Below are 17,628 nucleotides of genomic sequence, written 5' to 3'. Positions count from 1 at the left end.
CCATTAACAGGCCCGCAAAGAGCAGGGATGCTCTTTGTTGTGTGTGGCAAAGGTCCATATGTGTTGGGGTTGAACAGAGATGTGGGCAGGGAGAAGATATCAGGTGTCAGGGTCCTTTGTGATAGGGGATGCACAGAGAGGAGCTGTAGGGCAGGGAGGGGCCCATGAGTCTCAGTTTCTTGGCCCCATGTCTGTGAGCTTGGTCCTCCTTGAGGGCTCTCAGGAAGGGCTCGATTACTCATCTTGGCATTGAGAGCTGTGCCTGGAGATGATGGCCATGAACCCACTGGTAGCCAGGCTGCACGTGGTGATGTTCATCATAGGCACAGGTGTTCTGAGCGCTGCTGGCTCTGGATGCAGCTGGAATGCTGCTGAGCGTTGTGTGTCTGGGCACAGAAATCATCTTCAAGATGCTCATGACTTTTCCGAGTAAGCAAAGTGGGGATTAGGGTAACATTTACATTTATTGGTGTTACAACAAGGGCTTATCTTTTCATCTAATGGCTTACCCCATCCCCCTTTTTTTCTCTAGTGCTTGTTTGCATATCATTGTTTCCATTGTGGCGGCATATAATTGTCTCAATGACATGAAATCAATGTCATGAAACTTGTCAGCGTTATTTCATGATTACCTACGTGTTTCTGCCACTACCCCCTTGGCCGATGCCCCAGGCAGTCTGGGACATGTATAAAAGAGCTGGAGCCTTCACAGCTCTCTATCCAGCTTCTTCAGCTTCACTCTCCTGATCAACAGGGTAAGTTGGAAGCTTCTTGGAGATCTCTCTCTGTCTCTTCTGATACAGCCCCTTCCACTAACATCTGCCTGATTCCTCTATGTTTTCCAGGACTCCTTGTCTGCCTGAAAGATGTCCTGCTCCAGCCTGTGTGCCCCGTCCTGTGGGGTGGCCACCCCGGCCCCGCTGGCTGACTCCTGCAATGAGCCCTGCGTGCGGCAGTGCCCCGACTCCACGGTGGTGATCCAGCCCCCACCCTCGGTGGTCACCTTCCCCGGACCCATCCTCAGCAGCTTCCCACAGCAAAGTGTTGTTGGCTCCGCTGGAGTCCCTGCTGTGGCTGGGAGCTACGGGGGCACCTTTGGAGGCCGCGGTTATGGGGGCTACGGGGGCTCTTGGGGGTACGGAGGCCTTGGTGGCTACGGGGGCTACGGAGGCTCCTGGGGGTACGGGGGCCTTGGGGGCTATGGGGGCTATGGAGGCTCCTGGGGGTACGGAGGCCTTGGGGGCTATGGGGGCTGTGGAGGCTCCTTGGGGTACGGAGGCCTTGGGGGCTATGGAGGCTATGGCAGTTGTGGCCTTTATGGGGGCTATGGGGGCTATGGGGGCTTTGGGAGCTGTGGATACGGCGGCTGGCGCCGAGGCCACAGGTACCTCAATGGCAACTGCGGGCCCTGCTAAACCCCACACTGGATCCAGCGACAGATGAGGGAGAGCTCCTGAAATGCCCTGGCTCATCTCAACACAACCCTCTGTTGGAAGACATCCCTTTGGCATTGCTGTGCTCCAGAGCTTGGATGCTTCATGCAATATTTTGGCTCAACTCTATTTTCCTCTTGTCCAATTGATCTTTGCTTCATGATTTGCCCTGTGATGAGAGAGATGTGCACTGGGTACCTGCTACTGCAGCACAACTGGGTCTCACTGCCACTCTTCCCACTGCCCAGAGATGTGACCTCTCCCTCACCAGGGCCTTGCTCTTCTCCCAGTTCCCCTCTCCTCTAGAACCTCAATAAAATCTGTGTTGCCTTGCAATGTCGACTCATGCTTTTCTTTGATTATAGCATCATAGACTCATAGAATAACTAAGGATTGGAAAAGACCTCTAAGATCATGAGGTCCAAATCATCTTCCAACACCACCATGCCTAATAATCCATGTCCCAAAGTTCCATGTCTACATGTGTTTTGAACTCCTCCAGGGATGACGACTCCACCACTGCCCTGGGCAGCCTCAGCCAGTGCTTCACCACTTTGTCAGTGAAGACACTTTTCCCAATATCCAATCTAAACCTCCCCTGGTGCAACTTGAAGCCATTTCCTCTTGTCCTATTGCTTGCTACTTGGGAGGAGAGACCAATCCCTGCCAGGCTCCAACCTCCTTCCAGACAGTTGTAGAAAGCAATGAGGTTTCCCCTCAGGCTCCTCTTTTTCAGATTAAACAGGCCCATTTCCCTCAGCTGCTCCCAGAATCTCTGTTCTCCAGACCCTCACCCAGCTCTGTTCCCTTCTCCAGATGTGCTCCAGCCCCTCAATGTCTTTCTTGGAGTGAGGAGCCCAAAACTGAATCCAGGATTTTAGGTGCGACATCACCAATGATGAGTCCAGGGGGATGATCCCTTCTCCTCTCCTGGTGGGCACACCATGGCTGATTCAAGCCAGGATGCTGCTGGCCTTCTTGGCCAGATAGAAATAGGAAGCACTGGGAAGTGTAGCAGCAGTTGGCCACCTCTAGGAAGCTCCCAAAGAGATGGGTCGTCTGTCCCCATATCTAACCAGATGCCCCAGCACTGACTCACCATCACCCAACAGACCCTGGCTCATGTGGTGCCCGCTGTGTGTCTGATGAGGGCACAGTAGTGGAAGAGGATCTGGTGATTCCACCACGAGTGCTGTGGGTGGGTGCTTTGAGGTGGTGTCACAGAACCACCAGTTTGGAAAAGACCCACTGGCTCATTGAGTCCAACCGTTCCTATCAATCTGGTGACCCCATCACGACTGCCGTGGGTGCGTGCTTTGGGGCGGTGTGGCAGTGTGGGCTACTCTGTGGGCTGGTGGGTGAGGAAGGACATGAAAAGGACTTCTGTGAGAGTGTGGTCCAGAGCAGCAGGCTGTGGGAAGCTTTCCTGTCCCTCCTGGCAGAGCTGGGCCCACTGGTGGCAGGCAGGGGACACAGGGAATACCAGGGAGAGCTTCTGTTGAAGAAGAGGGGATGAAGACAGTGGCAAAGTGCTCTGAGGAGCAGTGGGAGACAGAGGAGAACCAGGATGAGGAGCTGGTGCAAGGATACAGGAACATGGAGGGGACGAAGGCAAGGCAGTTGGGGAGGAGCTGGGGGTTTCTCCTTGGTGTCCGTTGCCTCTGTGCATCCTAATCCCCATAGTCCTGGGGCCACAGGCAGCTGTGAGGAATGGTCAGAGAGAGGAGCACATCCCTGTGGAGCCAAACTGCTCTTCTTGATCTGCTGAGTGCAGGACCCAGAGTGGGGAAAAGACAGATAGAGCCAAGAGGAAGAAGCTGTTGCTGAAGGAGATGAGCACTGTCCGTGCTCTGAGAGACCCTGTCAGAGTGCTGTGAAACACAAGGACAGGCAGCTGGAACCAAAGCAGCTCCCACGCCTCACCCTGACAAGGATGAAATAAACCCAGAGGTGAATATTGCGATGCAACACAGCTTTTATTGCAGTTCAGGGGAGGAGGGAGTTGGGACAAGGGCTCTGGACAGGGTCTTCCCCTGTCTCCTGGCAGTGGGCAGGCGATGGTGAGCATCAGTGGAGCCACAGGAGGAGGCCCCCAGTGCGAGCCTCTGTCATCAGGGGTCAACGAGTCGTGGAGGGATGTTCAGGCAGGGCAGGATGAAGGCAGAGCTGGGCCACAAGCAGCGCGAGGGGTTCAAGCTGTGGGGCCCAGCAATGCCAAGGGGACGTCCTTTCTTCAGGCTTTGAGTGGAGATGTGCCAGGGGCTTTTCCGGAGATCTTCATCTGAGGTCGGATGCAGTGTGAGGCTTAGCAGGGCCCACAGCTGCCACTGAGGTACCTGTTCCCTCGAGCCCAGCCGCCGTATCCACAGCTCCCGTAGCCCCCATAGCCCCCATAGCCCCCAAGGCCTCCGTACCCCCAGGAGCCTCCGTAGCCCCCGTAGCCACCAAGGCCTCCATACCCCCAAGAGCCCCCGTAGCCCCCATAACCGCGGCCTCCAAAGGTGCCTCCGTAGCTCCCAGCCACAGCAGGGACTCCAGCGGAGCCAACAACACTTTGCTGTGGGAAGCTGCTGAGGATGGGTCCGGGGAAGGTGACCACCGAGGGTGGGGGCTGGATCACCACCGTGGAGTCGGGGCACTGCCGCACGCAGGGCTCGTTGCAGGAGTCAGCCAGCGGGGCCGGGGTGGCCACCCCACAGGACGGGGCACACAGGCTGGAGCAGGACATCCTTCGGTGCAGGAGGTGAAGCTGCAAGACAAGGCAGAGCTACGACTCAAAGCAAGGCTCCATCCCAAATCCTTCCTGGCTCTCTTGCACTTGGAACCTGTGTCCCAAGACACACTCTGCATCATCTCCGGAGGTCAGAGCAAAATCAAATTCTACAGCTGAAATTCTGGTGTAAACCCTTTGGTCTCTCTCATGCTCTCTCATGCCTGGGCATCTCTTAACACACAGGAGAGAAGGAAAACTCCCTCATCCAAAGCAGATGGAAACTCAAAGAGTTCCAAAGGCCTTCAGTTCATTTGTATAGTGAGTGCATCATACCTGCAAGGTTAGATTTCCCTCCTTGCCATAGTTCTCAGACTGCACCATCCCATCCTAACTATGCTCCGTGAAAGAGTGGTGGAGCCCAGAGCAAGAGAGTCCTTGAGAAAGGCATCGTTGGGGAAGGGAAGAGGGAGGTAAGGCTTGGACTTACCACAATGTTCAGGAGAGTCAAGTGGTGGAAGAAGCTGGATAGAGGGCTGCAAGGCTCTCAGCTCTTTTATACACATCCCAGACTGCCCGGGGCATTGGCCAAGGGGTGGTGGCAGAAGGCTCATGTAGTCACAAAATCAAGTGGACAAGCCTCATAAATCAAATTGTGATGCGGAACAATTACATCCATCCTAATTGGGTTTACTAGCAAATAGATGTGCCATGGTGAACAAACATGTGGTTGGAGTGACAGGTCATGACACATCCTTACATGAAAGACAAGACGGTGCTCTAGCTGACCTCACGGCTCCAATAAACCCCAACTTGTCCCTAATCCTCGTACTTTGCTTATTTACAAGAGCGTTGGGCATCTTTCAGATGCACTTTGCAATCCTACATGCAGCCATCACGCCTGCCATTATTTCTCTTTTACAGGCTGGTAAACTGAGGTCCGAGGAGGTTGAGCAAGGAAGAATCCATTCCATATGCTCAGGACAGCTCTGAATGCCAACTGTGGCTCCACGCTGGCAAGGGCTGGGTGAGGTGGCAGTGAGGAGTGCAAGGGGCATCTATAAGCTTTGGATATTTTCCTGCCACTGCATGACTTCTTGATTTTTAGCTCCCCAAGTAACCTGATGATCCTGCAAAATGTGGAGGAGGTGATTACAGGTGGTATGAAGCTGCATCTGTGAAGAACGCTGGCACAGATGTGGAAGGGGCGTGGGAAGAATGCAAACGTAGATGTGTGGAGGAGCAGGGGGGAAGAAACAGGACCAAGACACTTTCAGATGGTTCATCTATGTGTGTGTGAGCATGGCCTTCACCGAGCCCTCTCTGGGAAGAGCCAGTTACTCAGCTGGGCATTGAGGGTTGTGAATGGAGATGCTGGCCCAGGACCCTCACAGACACAGGCTGCACGTGGCCATGGTTCCCACATGCACTGGAATGCTGGGCACTGCTGGCTCTGGGTCCGAGGCTGGGATGCTACTGAGTGTGAAGTCATTGGGCAGAACAATCTGCAAGATGACTGGGATGCTTCAGTGTAAGCAAAGTGGGGGATTAGAGACAGAATGGGGTTTATTAGTGTCACCAGGTCAGCTGCAGCAGCTCCTTGTCTTTCATGTGATGATTTGTCATGGTTTGTCCCACCCAACAGCTCTTTTTTCTCCAGCGCACGTTTCCATACCAATGTCCCCAATGAAGAGGGATATAATTATCTCGCATCACTATCTGTATGATGAAGCTTGTCCGCTTGAATTCATAATTAGCTGGGGTTTCTGCCACCACCCCTTGGCCAATGCCCCAGGCAGTCTGGGATGTGTATAAAAGAGCTGAGAGCCTTGCAGCCCTCTATCCAGCTTCTTCCACCACTTGACTCTCCTGACCATTGTGGTAAGTCCAAGCCTTACCTCCCTCTTCCCTTCCCCAGCGATGTCTTTCTCAAGGACTCTCTTGCTCTGGGCTCCACCACTCTTTCACGGAGCATAGTTAGGATGGGATGGTGCAGTCTGAGAACTATGGTAAGGAGGGAAATCTAACCTTGCAGGTATGATGCGCTCACTATACAAATGAACTGAAGGCCTTTGGAGCTCCTTGAGTTTCCATCTGCTTTGGATGAGGGAGTTTTCCTTCTCTCCTGTGTGTTAAGAGATGCCCAGGGAGCATGAGAGAGACCAAAGGGTTTACACCAGAATTTCAGCTGTAGAATTTGATTTTGCTCTGACCTCCGGAGATGATGCAGAGTGTGTCTTGGGACACAGGTTCCAAGTGCAAGAGAGCCAGGAGGGATTTGGGATGGAGCCTTGCTTTGAGTCGTAGCTCTGCCTTGTCTTGCAGCTTCACCTCCTGCACCGAAGGATGTCCTGCTCCAGCCTGTGTGCCCCGTCCTGTGGGGTGGCCACCCCGGCCCCGCTGGCTGACTCCTGCAACGAGCCCTGCGTGCGGCAGTGCCCCGACTCCACGGTGGTGATCCAGCCCCCACCCTCGGTGGTCACCTTCCCCGGACCCATCCTCAGCAGCTTCCCACAGCATAGTGTTGTTGGCTCCGCTGGAGTCCCCGCTGTGGCTGGGAGCTACGGAGGCACCTTTGGAGGCCGTGGTTATGGGGGCTACGGGGGCTCTTGGGGGTATGGAGGCCTTGGTGGCTATGGGGGCTATGGAGGCTCCTGGGGGTACGGAGGCCTTGGGGGCTATGGGGGCTATGGGGGCTACGGGAGCTGTGGATACGGCGGCTGGGCTCGAGGCCACAGGTACCTCAGTGGCAACTGCGGGCCCTGCTAAACTCCAAATACCCTCGGAGTTCAGTGCTGCATCTGCCCTGGTTGTTCACAAGTAGCCCCTCTTGGCTTCTACCACCAGACGCAGAACAAAGCTTTCAATCCCTCTTTAAGCTGTGCCAAACAGTGACTTCAACTTTATGATCCTGCCTTATCCAAAGTGACGTCGGAGATCTCTGGTGGCAGCTTTCACAGCCTCCTGAAGCTCCTCTCTGTGATACAACAATTCTCATCCTCAGATGTGAGTCTCCGTTGCTCTGCGCAGCTCTGAGACTCCCAGCCTGCAATGGGAAGGGGGAATCATAGAAGTGGAGCCCTGGGTTGTGCCTTGCTACAGCCTCATGATTTCTGTGTTTCTCTGTTCATTGTTTCTCTATGTTTTTTTTTTCCTTGCTGACACTTTCCATCCCCATTAAAGAATCCACATGGCATGAACAATTTTCTTTTGTCTGAATTTATTCTTCGTTGTGTCTGGAATTACATTGAAAACCGAGGGGTGATGTGAAATGTTAGTTGGCAATGCATTTGTTGAAAATATTTGTGGAAGCTCTGAACGTCTCTCAGGAAAGGTTTTTGAACTGCAAAGTAGTGAAGTTACTAGGAAATCATAGAATCATAGAATAGTTGGGTTCAAAGGGACCTCAAAACCCATTGAGTCCCACCCCCCACCATGGGCAGGGACACCTCCCACGGGATCAGGGGCTCCAAGCCCCATCCAACCTGGCCTTGAACCCCTCCAGGGATGGAGCAGCCACCCCTGCTCTGGGCAACCTGGGCCAGGGCCTCCCCACCCTCACAGCAAAACATTTCTTCCCAAGATCTCATGTCAATCTCCCCCTTTTCAGCTGAAACTCGTTCCCTTCACCCTATCCCTGCACTCCCTGATCAAAAGCCCCTCCCTAGCTTTCCTGCAGTCCTTTTAAGTACTATGGGGCTGCTGTGAGGTCTCCCTAGAGCTTTCTCTTCTCCAGGTTGAACAATCTCATTGCACTCAGTCTGTATTCTTACGGGAGATGCTTCAGTCCTGATTGCCTCTGTGGCTTCCTCTGGACTTGCTCCGTTAGATCCACGTCCTTCCTGTGCTGAGGACTCCAGAAGTAAATGCAGGACTCCAGGTGAGCTATCATGAGTGCAGGGTAGAGAGGCACAATCCCCTCCTTTGATTGTTGGTCACACTTCTTCTGAAGCAGTCCAGAACATGCTTTGCTTTCTGGGCTGCAAGCACATGCTTTGCCAGCTCACGCTGACCTTCTCATCAACCAGCACCCACAAGTCCTTCTCTCCAGGGCTGCACTCAATCCATTCTCTGCACAGCCTGTATTTTAATTTGGGATTGACCCAGGTGTAGGACCTTACCTTGGTCTTGTTCACGAGTTTTGCACAAACCCATCTCTCAAGTCTATTAAGGTCCCTCAGGATGGCAACCCTTCTCTTCTTTATGAAAGACTGATTTCACAGGTGCAATACCACCTCCTGTTTTTTGAGGTCTGTAGAGAAATTAAAACTGAATCAGTGGTGTGTTTCTTTCCCGTTCATACTCTGCACCCTGTTCCCACCAGTCAGACGTGATGCTCAGGGTGATGTTCTGACCATGCACCCGGCGATGTGAGCAGCACATTCATGAGTGTCTGAGAGCATCTTTCCCTCTGTGACCCTGGGGAAGATCTACAGAGTGTTGGAGGGCTGTGGGTTGGCTGCACACAGCTATTCATATTGTGCTCTTGGGCTTGGAGCAAAGTGCTGGAAAGTTGTTCTGTCCTGAGTTGTATGTGGCAAATTTGGAGCTAAGCATCACCCAAGCTGCTCTCATAAACAGCAGCTGCCGGGGACTCAGGCTGGTCCTGGAGAGGGTCAAATGCTTAACATACGTTTAATGATATTGGGTAGAAAAGTATTCCTGGGATTTTGTGACACTGGCACTTAAAGAAGAAACATGGAATGCCTATGAGTGAGGATAAATATGCTATAAATTCAACCAATAAATAAAAGAAGAAGGAAAAAGGTTATGTGGTAATGAAAACCAGAAACCATGCTTTGATATAGAAAATTTATTTGGAAAGAGACAGCTTTTCTACAGTTCTGGAACTACACAATACAAAGACCATCTTTCCAGGGGTTCAGGGAGGCTCTGGCCAATCATCAGGGTCAAAGTGTTGCAGTCTGTTAAAAAATATGTTTTTTTTTTTTTCCTCCTTTGGTACAGTTGCTGTGTGCAGTTTCTAGCATCCTAAGTCACCTCTCTATGATCACTGTCATTAGTATAACTGAAATAAGACAAAGCACAACAGAAGCAGATGACTAAACTGGAAAGCCAGAGGATTACAAATCTAAACTAAAGGCAAAATGAGAAAATGCACACATGAACCTGCCTTTCACAGGTGCTGAGTGTTTGTAGCTCTCATTCTTTTCAGCTGGAGCCAGAGAACACCCAGCTCTGGGGCTGGTGCCGGGGAGCTCCACCCCAATCTGCATATCAAATTTCCTTTGCTGCTTCTTTAAATTGCTCTGTGCACCCCAGAGCTGAGCTCAGTACGTCCACCGTTTCCCAGAGCGATACGAGTTGCATGGATGTGTCCATTGGGAAGAGTAGGTGTAGGAGTACCTCGGGGCACACCGTGGCTCGGGTCGGGCGATGACCTGGGGGGCAATTTTCTCAGCTGCTGCCTCCAGCCTCCCGGTCACCTCCGCTGGCAGAGGTGCTGTGGCAGGAGGCTCTGCAAGATTGACCTCAGAGGGCTCTGAGGCTCCCACGACGGTTTGCTGTGGGTAGGTGGTGAGGATGGGTCCTGGGAAGGTGACGACAACGGGTGGTGGGTAGATAATCACCCGGGAATCACCGCAGGTCACGACGCAAGGCTCGTTGCTGCTGGTGGCCAGGGGCTGGGGACACTTGGCCTCGCAGGGGTTGGTGCATGCCAGCTGCTGGGAAGCCATCGCCTGGCTGTGGCAGGGGACTGCCTGCAATTTATTTGTAGAATTAGAAAAAAACAAGACAATCAAATGACAAAACCCATGAGCCTGGTTATTGATGCTTCTAAGCTTGGCTCTAAAAGTTTCAGACAGAGATGATTTGGATAAGACAGCAGTCAAGCTCCTTCCCTTATATCTGCCACCTTTTACTTAGCCTGCATCTACTTGTCCTTTCTAAATTGCTGCTTTCAGCTTGCTGTCTTTATTTCTCTTCCTCTGGGAGCAAAGATCCTCCTCTTTCTTTGCATGCCACCTTCCAAAGAGCTGTCAGCTGTAAAACCTCCCAGTACTTTGTTCCTGGAGACAAGCTTGAGCTTGTTCCCACAGCACCTCCTTTCCTCCCACACGCAGCTTCCCAGGGCTGAGTCTGTGTTTTCCAGAGGGGCCACAAGGAAGGGAGGGGACAAAGAGTCTGGATTTGCAATAGATTTGAGTACTGAGTCGATTTAGCAGCCTGAATTTCCTATATTGCATATAGGCTTTTGTATTGTGCACAAGCTGATCCAGTGGGAGGTGTCCCTGCCAATGTCAGGGGGTGGAAGTGGATGATCTTTAAGGTTCCTTCCAACCCAAACCATTCTATGATTTTCTTGCATATTCCTGTTATTTTCAGGCACTAAACCATTCCACTGAAATGACAGGTGAAGAATAAATAGAGTTTAAAAATACTGGCTTTATAAGATGCATAACTTAAAATATTTGTATTATGTTATTGCCAACCCAAATAAGAAAAATACACCTTGACCTGGGATACACACATTTAATAGTGTTTATTTCTTTCTTCAGGTTACATCTTTCTAAGGCAGATAGTGCATAATTTAGATCTAATCTAAAATCAGTGAGAAAATACAGGATCCTAAAATACTTAGCCAGCAACATTTTCTAATAAGCAAACTATTATCTTGCTAAGTATAAAGTAAGTAGCCTAAAAGCCACTTTCCCCCACTTCAGAAGCTTGGTGCTACTCAGTATGGGTGCAGGGGAACAGGCAGGACAGTGAGCTCTTGGATCTTTACTTGACTCAACTAAATCCAGAGGAAAGCAGAAGGACCCTCAAATGCATCATTCTGTGGTGGGGGAAAAAAAAAAGCAGCATGCACAGAATTTTCCCCCAAATACCCTTGGGTTAGAATTTAGCTTTAACCTAAAAAAATGCTTTATTTCATCTCTTTAAAAAGACATTCAAATACGAGCAAATTCATATTTGTAATTATGACAAATGGAAGCTTGTTTCCACGGTTACATTAATAGTATCTAATCACTGCCTGGTGTAGCTTGCTGTTAGTCTAATTAAATTAGCTGCGTTACGAATGAAAAAAAAAAAAGATTTTGCTTCGTAGAATGGGTTGGATTGGAAAGGACCTCAAACCAATCCAGTTCCACCCTCTACCCTGGACAGGGACACCTCCCACTGGATCAGGGGCTCCAAGCCCCATCCAAGCTGGTCTTGAACTTCAACAGTCACTCATGAAATCCCCCCACTTAACAACTCCTGCATATATATATATTTATATATATACATACAGTGCCATATAAGTAAAAAGAATTTCACAATCTATTCTTGGAGCCCTTCTGCAAACTTTCAGAGGAGAGAGAAATCCCACATTCTGCCATAAAAGTAAGAAGTCTTGAAAAGCTCTTGCTTTTAGTTTAGCGTTCTTTATCCAGCATAGAGAATGTTAGTAAGCATCTTTCTACAGATGCCTCAGAATATTCATGCAGGATTTAGTCCCAATTTTAACCAAACTCATGCTAAAATGAAATTAAACTCGAGGTTTTTAATAGTTGTCAAAACAGACTTACTCAGCGTACCGGAGAGAACAAGTCAAGAGAAGCAGTGAGAGAAGACGTGCGCAGAGAGGGTTTTTATACCCTTTCCCAGATTGCCTGGAGGAGCGGAGACGCTTTGTGTAAAGGACTTTAATTACTCATGAAGCAAACTTTGTTGCATTTATTCCTCCCGTACTTGCTGTAATTGTTTTGCTCACTGTTTATGATTATCTAAAGCTGAGTGAGGTCATAATACGAAATGCAGATGGGCCCTGCAAGTTCTTTTCATCTGGAATATTTCCTGGTTTGACTCTACTGTTTTCATTAAGAATTTAAAGTACAGTAAGAATTAATAGACTTGTAGTGGCTTATCTCTGTGGAAGACACAGGGAGAATTAGATGTCTGTGTGTTGGTACAGAAGATTTATTTTCCTTATTGGAAATAGGAGCTGACATATCGTGTTTGCCTAGATAAACCTCTAGAAGCACAGGGTTTGTTATCTGTCTGATGTAGCGTTAATAATGTTTACAGATGCATTCTTACCCAAGTCAGAGGCAGCATCTGCTGAAAAGCATTAAAAGCCAAGCTATCACAAAGTTATCTCTTAAATAAAGATGAAACCATCTCCAATTATGAGGCTTAAAATGAGGAGTTGATTAAATAAATGTTTTGCATATGCTCTGTATGAAGTCAGAGCAGTCAAAATCCACTATGATATTATTAATATTAACATAAAATAATTTCCTTTTATGACATGCAAACATATGTTTGTGAACTTCTTTTGGAATCTTGCTTCCTGATATCTGCAGAATATTCCTGATAAACTCCACCGCCTGGGGGATTTTCAGGGGTGCCTCATAAAATGAGAGTAATTAATATCATAAATTCATCATGGCATAAACACCAGGATGGTGGTGGTTTTGAAGCAATTCAATGAGTTTGGTAATTCTACGCATGAAGCTTCCTTCCAGGGGGAAGAACGACTGTGGTGAACTGGTTCCTGGGAAAATGGGACGACTTCCCATATGCTTTGAGAAGGTCCTCCTGGTGGCCTCTGCCAGTGGAGGGTGCTGCTGGGTGCATGGAGCACCAGGCAGAGGGAAGCCCGTCAACGTTGACTGGGTAGCGTTCAACCAGCTGGAATGTGCCATGGCAGAAGTAGCTGTGGGTTTTTATAGTTTGGTCCTAACAAGGTGCATTGAATGTAGCCTCCTTTGGTGGAGCTTGCAATTCAGATAGATTCACAGTCTAGGTTTTCTATCTGCTCCCTAAGTTTTCAGTGTCTCTTGCTTCTAACTCTTTGGTAATTTCTAGCTGGAAGACCTCTCCCATCCAAGGATACATCCCAAAATTGCTATTTCAAAACATGGGTATTAAAGCATATACAGCAAGTACAGAATTTATCCTTGCAGAATGATTCTAGCTAAGGTCTCTGGATTCACTCTGGGGCCTATGGGAAAGCTGGGGAGGGGCTCTTGATCAGGGAGTGTAGGGATAGGATGATGGGAACGGTTTTCAGCTGAAAAAGGGGAGATTGAGATGAGATCTTGGGGAGGAATGCTTTGCTGTAAGGGTGGGGAGGCCCTGGCCCAGGTTGCCCAGAGCAGAGGTGGCTGCCCCATCCCTGGAGGGGTTCAAGGCCAGGTTGGATGGGGCTTGGAGCCCCTGATCCAGTGGGAGGTGTCCCTGCCCAAGGCAGTGGTGGAACTTGATGTGCTTTGAGGTCCCTTCCAACTCAAACCTTTCCATGATTCTGTTTCTCCTTTCAGTTGATCTCTGCTCCGTTTAAGCGATCAATGACAGAACTACGAACTGAATCCTGGCTATTGCATGAAGATGCAGTCTCTTAACTACAAGGTAATTAACTCTTCAAAACTCTCCCACACGTAGCAATACTATATAGAATTTTCTTCCCCTCCAATTTTTGCTTTATGCACTAGAGCGACTAACAAATGTAATAAAAAGCAAAAAAAAAGAGAAAAAAAGTAATGCAGCCTGCATGCACCACAATATAGAATGTTAATATTGTCAGCAGCTATTAATTTTAAACTGCTTTAGAAAATTACATCCTTTTTCAAGGCAGGGACAGCATTAATAAGGGCTCTTGCCTAGCTAAGATATGGCTCCTGTCGTCAAACCAGTTCTGTTCAGCTTCAGAGCAGAGAAGTTTTGTTTATAAAGCTGAGTCAGGAACACTCGCTAATGAAAAAATAATTAAAGGAAAACGCTTGGGGATCTCTGCTGATGTAGATCTGCAACATCAATTCTTTTCACTTCAAAGAAGTGCTTACGTCATCTGAAGACATATTATATTAGCAAGAATTCTGACCATTAGTCAGGTATGAACTGAAATATAAATCCAGACTGGTAGCAAGAGTTTAGTTGTGCATCGGTGCATAGAGTTTTTTGCACTATCACAAACTCTGGCTTTCTAATTTTGTACAAAGTACAAGTGAAAGCTGAATAATCCCAAGTCTGAGGCAGTGATTCATGCCCTAATTAGAGCAATGCTAGAAATTAACTAAATGCATCTGCTTTAAGGTGGTGCTATTGCCCAACTCTAGGCGTCACCTACAGCTATTATCATAACAGCTATTTGCATAGGCAACATATTAATAAGTATTTGTGAAACATTTTTGCTCTTCAGAATGTTCCCATGGTGTTTAATTATGCAGGGTGTTTCCAGAAACACCTCATAAATCCTAATTTCATGCAGAAGGAGCACAATTGAACAAAAACCTGCAGCTACTGGGAAAAAAAATGCATGGACTGGATAAATGATGGGGTGAAGGATGGTCTTTCAAAGCATATTTGCCAGCTGAAGAGAACAAACCCTTTGCTGAAGGTCTTTGATAACATCTGATGGGTAAAAGGGGGAACTACTCATGCACAATGACCTCGTGTGCAATCACTGGCTGGATCCTTGCTTTCCAGGCTTGTCAGGACCCCACATTGCAGAGGGTTTTAGCTTCCTGGCTTTTCCATGCCTTCACCAACACATTTCTAGGACTTGGCAGACCAGCCTGAGTAGAGTAGGAGAACCTAGAAGGGCCCTTTTTGTGCCCTTCTAGCTGGGATTAAACTAGATTTTGAATACCAAAAAATGGCAACGAACTGTCAACAAATTATCAGTTGGCATCATAAACTTAGACAAAATAAGTATTGAAGAAGCACAGAAGGAAAAGGAAAGAAGGGAGCGAGTCAGCATTTTGCCACATGCTGACTGGAACTGCATGGGAATGTGTTGTAATAGTAGAAAATTGAAATACTGGTTTGTTCAGAGCAGGAAAGCAAATTATATTATTTAAATTAAATAAGACCTGTTTGGGATACACCCCTGTTGCACGCCTTCTCTGATCCCACCATGTGGGGTTTTGCGTTGCTAATCCTGTTTCTTGGGGTATAGGTAGAATCCGGTCACGCAGTTAAGTTTATAAGATGCTGAGTTAACTTTGGATGGAACACTTGGCCTCCACAGCTCCCTCTGGTTGTCCCACATGATATTACACAACCTGCCTCACTTTTGCCCTTTATGTCCTGAGTTTTCCTTTATTTTCCTCGCCTGGTTTCCAAGTACCCACCTCAACCCTTCATTGGGCATCATTAGGTAGAAGCACATAGGTAGCAGTTTCCACGTGTTTATAAAGGTGATAAGTGGTGTTAGGATGAGGGGCAATGGGGATAAACTGGAGAGGGCAGATTTAGCCTGGACATAAGGAGGAATTTCTTCACTATGAGAGTGGTGAGGCACTGGAAGGGGTTTCCTAGAGCAGTGGTGGCTGCCCCATCCCTGGAGGGCTTCAAGGCCAGGTTGGATGGGGCTTGGAGCCCCTGATGCAGTGGGAGGTGTCCCTGCCCATAGAAGGGAGTTGGATGATCTTTAAGGTCACTTCCAACCCAAGCTGTTCTATGATTCTATGCGTAACGTGCACAGCCCTTAAGTGAATTGTTATTTCTTCAATATCAGCACAAAAATGGATACTGACGAGGCTGGTTGGTTTCCTAGAGTTAGACAAAAAGCAGATCAGACTGGGTTTTAACTCTACACTTCAGCTTTTTCTTAGCTGTAACGTCACAATCGAAGCTACAGTGTGGTGGTTATGAAGCAGCCACGTAAGGGTCAATCCCTGAATGGGATCATATTGAGGATCATCAGTCTGACCTGTCAAAGGGTGGAGAAGGAGCTGTTGTCACCATTTACAGATGCACAAAAATAAAAGTCTTGAATGGTCATTCTAGGTGAGCACAAATTAAGGAGAAGAAGAGAGGGCTGGATCAGTTATGGAGATGTACAGCAGGCAAATGGAAGGACATGGGTATAAACTGAAATAACAGGTTGAGATTGACAGAAGGACTGAAAAATAAATTAAAATGAATTGCTGGTGAAGTGGACCTTCAGCATCATGGTCTGAGTTCATTGTTGATTCTGCTTTGAAGAAGAGGTGCTATGAGAGAGCGAAAGGAACATTAGAAACGTGGAATTAGACTTTCAGCTGGTGTGGATTTGCTTTATTAAGCTTCATCTCTATCATTTTCAGTCATGTTATCTAAAAATGCCATCTATGGATCTGAAACACTGCTTTAGAGCACCACTCTATCTTCATGGGTAGAGAACATACAGAATATAAGAACATATAGAATATGTTCTTATAAAAACAATGGCAGTTTTCAGTTGTGTGGCATCAGAGCTTGCTGAAACACTGATTATTTGTGATACTATAGTGTGATGCAAGAAGATGATATCCAGCCTTTGCAAATCTCTTTGAAAGTATTTGTGATCAGCCTTCTCCAGGATGTATTTAACAAGTGAAGTTCTGTCCCCTAGGGGAATCCCACATATTCACCTCGAATTTTAAGGATGATTTATAGCTTGGAAACCTGAAGTTATTTAATCAGGATCAAACCACAGGAATGTAAACAAATCACACGGGGAGAATGAATAAAGTATTTTTAGCAATCTGTGGGTGTAGCCGCTAAATCTGATGTGAGTCACCCTGTGTCCTCCCTTGGGACAGTAGCAGGGTGAGAAATGTTGTCCAGCACACGGGCCGCTGCTCCCACATCCCTGCCCTGGGGGGGCTGAGTTTGAAGGAAATTGAAGTACTCAGAGCTCAAGGACTAGAACTAACGATGACTATATTAATGAAGTATCATAAGTGAAGTGTTTGTTGCTTGCTTTAAGGTGATGTTATTGCTTGATATTCACACATAAGGAGTCTGATGAGAGATGGTTTGATTAATCTCATCAGTTTGTTCCCATGTTTTGTACTTGAAAAGTAAAATTTAGTTTGAGATGAGGTTTTTAAACTTCTTCTAAAATCATAAAATGGCTTGGGTTGGAAGCTGAAAACTTCCTCCTTGTCCTGTCCCTGCACTTCTTGATGGTAACAGTAGGTAGGTGTTGTTGCTTGGGGTTCCTTGAGAGGGCAGACCAAAAATTTGGGATGAACAGTGTAAAAGAAGCTGAAAATTGAGGAAATGAGCAAGGGACAAGAATACTAATATAAGAGAAAGATATTCTGGTCCTGCATGTAGGAGAATCTTTTGGGAACAGGAGAAAGAGAGAGAAGGATGCTGGGGGGCTGGGGACTGGATTCTGCTGCATGGGAAAGTTTTTGAAGTGAGGGACAAACCCCTTACACATTCAAGGCTTATTGTCAGATGCACTTTATCTAGATGAAGATGAGATTTGTCCTATGCAGTTTAAAAAGCATTCAGGTACATGTGGAGCGATTTCTTTAAAATGAAAATAATGCAACATAATTATCTCACCTGAACAATGATGCTTGCGATCCTCATACGCCTGTTTCTAAAGGGTAGGTGTTGCTCAACATCTGGATGTCTAAATCTGAAGGCAGAGGCTTTGTTTTGCAACACTCTGCATGTGCACAAATGTAATTATTGCTGATGAAGCATTCTGCAGTCATCAGAGATATTTGTTACTACTGAAAGGATTATACAGGAGCTGGGTTTAATTTA

At 47.8% G+C, this 17,628-nt stretch overlaps 4 protein-coding genes across 5 annotated transcripts; 2 read left to right on the top strand and 2 right to left on the bottom strand.

Moving 5' to 3' along the window:
• The first annotated feature begins 652 nt into the window (after nt 1-652).
• On the top strand, nt 653-1,534 carry LOC138732085 (claw keratin-like). Its single transcript, XM_069878442.1, has 2 exons — nt 653-755; nt 846-1,534. Exon 2 carries the CDS (start codon nt 867-869, stop codon nt 1,413-1,415), a length of 549 nt encoding a protein of 182 aa, XP_069734543.1. The 5' UTR covers nt 653-755; nt 846-866; the 3' UTR covers nt 1,416-1,534.
• Nucleotides 1,535-3,401: 1,867 nt separating this feature from the next.
• LOC138732081 (claw keratin-like) lies at nt 3,402-4,177 on the bottom strand. The gene has a single exon (XM_069878438.1). It carries the CDS (start codon nt 4,159-4,161, stop codon nt 3,739-3,741), a length of 423 nt encoding a protein of 140 aa, XP_069734539.1. The 5' UTR covers nt 4,162-4,177; the 3' UTR covers nt 3,402-3,738.
• Nucleotides 4,178-6,438: 2,261 nt separating this feature from the next.
• Nucleotides 6,439-7,057, top strand: LOC138732087 (claw keratin-like). Its single transcript, XM_069878444.1, has one exon. It carries the CDS (start codon nt 6,490-6,492, stop codon nt 6,910-6,912), a length of 423 nt encoding a protein of 140 aa, XP_069734545.1. The 5' UTR covers nt 6,439-6,489; the 3' UTR covers nt 6,913-7,057.
• A 1,884-nt stretch (nt 7,058-8,941) lies between these two features.
• Nucleotides 8,942-11,813, bottom strand: LOC138732319 (beta-keratin-related protein-like). Of its 2 annotated transcripts, none has more exons than XM_069878897.1 (2): nt 11,682-11,813; nt 8,942-9,866 (listed from the first exon to the last, which is right to left on the bottom strand). In XM_069878897.1, the coding sequence occupies exon 2, from the start codon at nt 9,840-9,842 to the stop codon at nt 9,435-9,437; it is 408 nt and encodes a 135-aa protein (XP_069734998.1). In that variant the 5' UTR covers nt 9,843-9,866; nt 11,682-11,813; the 3' UTR covers nt 8,942-9,434. The 2 variants fall into 2 exon arrangements, with proteins under 2 accessions (XP_069734998.1, XP_069734999.1); XM_069878898.1 differs by lacking the exon at nt 11,682-11,813 and adding an exon at nt 10,815-10,903 and having other exon boundaries at nt 8,942-9,862.
• Nucleotides 11,814-17,628: the final 5,815 nt, after the last annotated feature.

The sequence above is a fragment of the Phaenicophaeus curvirostris genome, chromosome 29 (assembly GCF_032191515.1).
Source record: "Phaenicophaeus curvirostris isolate KB17595 chromosome 29, BPBGC_Pcur_1.0, whole genome shotgun sequence".
Classification (NCBI taxonomy): domain Eukaryota; kingdom Metazoa; phylum Chordata; class Aves; order Cuculiformes; family Cuculidae; genus Phaenicophaeus; species Phaenicophaeus curvirostris.
Note: the sequence above shows the minus strand (reverse complement) of the source record. Positions and strands in the feature narration are given on the sequence as shown.

What these genes read in the sequence shown, in the direction of transcription:
- LOC138732085 (XM_069878442.1), top strand. Translation starts at nt 867, where the DNA reads ATGTCCTGCTCCAGCCTGTGTGCCCCGTCCTGTGGGGTGGCCACCCCG.
- LOC138732087 (XM_069878444.1), top strand. Translation starts at nt 6,490, where the DNA reads ATGTCCTGCTCCAGCCTGTGTGCCCCGTCCTGTGGGGTGGCCACCCCG.
- LOC138732081 (XM_069878438.1), bottom strand. Translation starts at nt 4,161, where the DNA reads ATGTCCTGCTCCAGCCTGTGTGCCCCGTCCTGTGGGGTGGCCACCCCG.
- LOC138732319 (XM_069878897.1), bottom strand. Translation starts at nt 9,842, where the DNA reads ATGGCTTCCCAGCAGCTGGCATGCACCAACCCCTGCGAGGCCAAGTGT.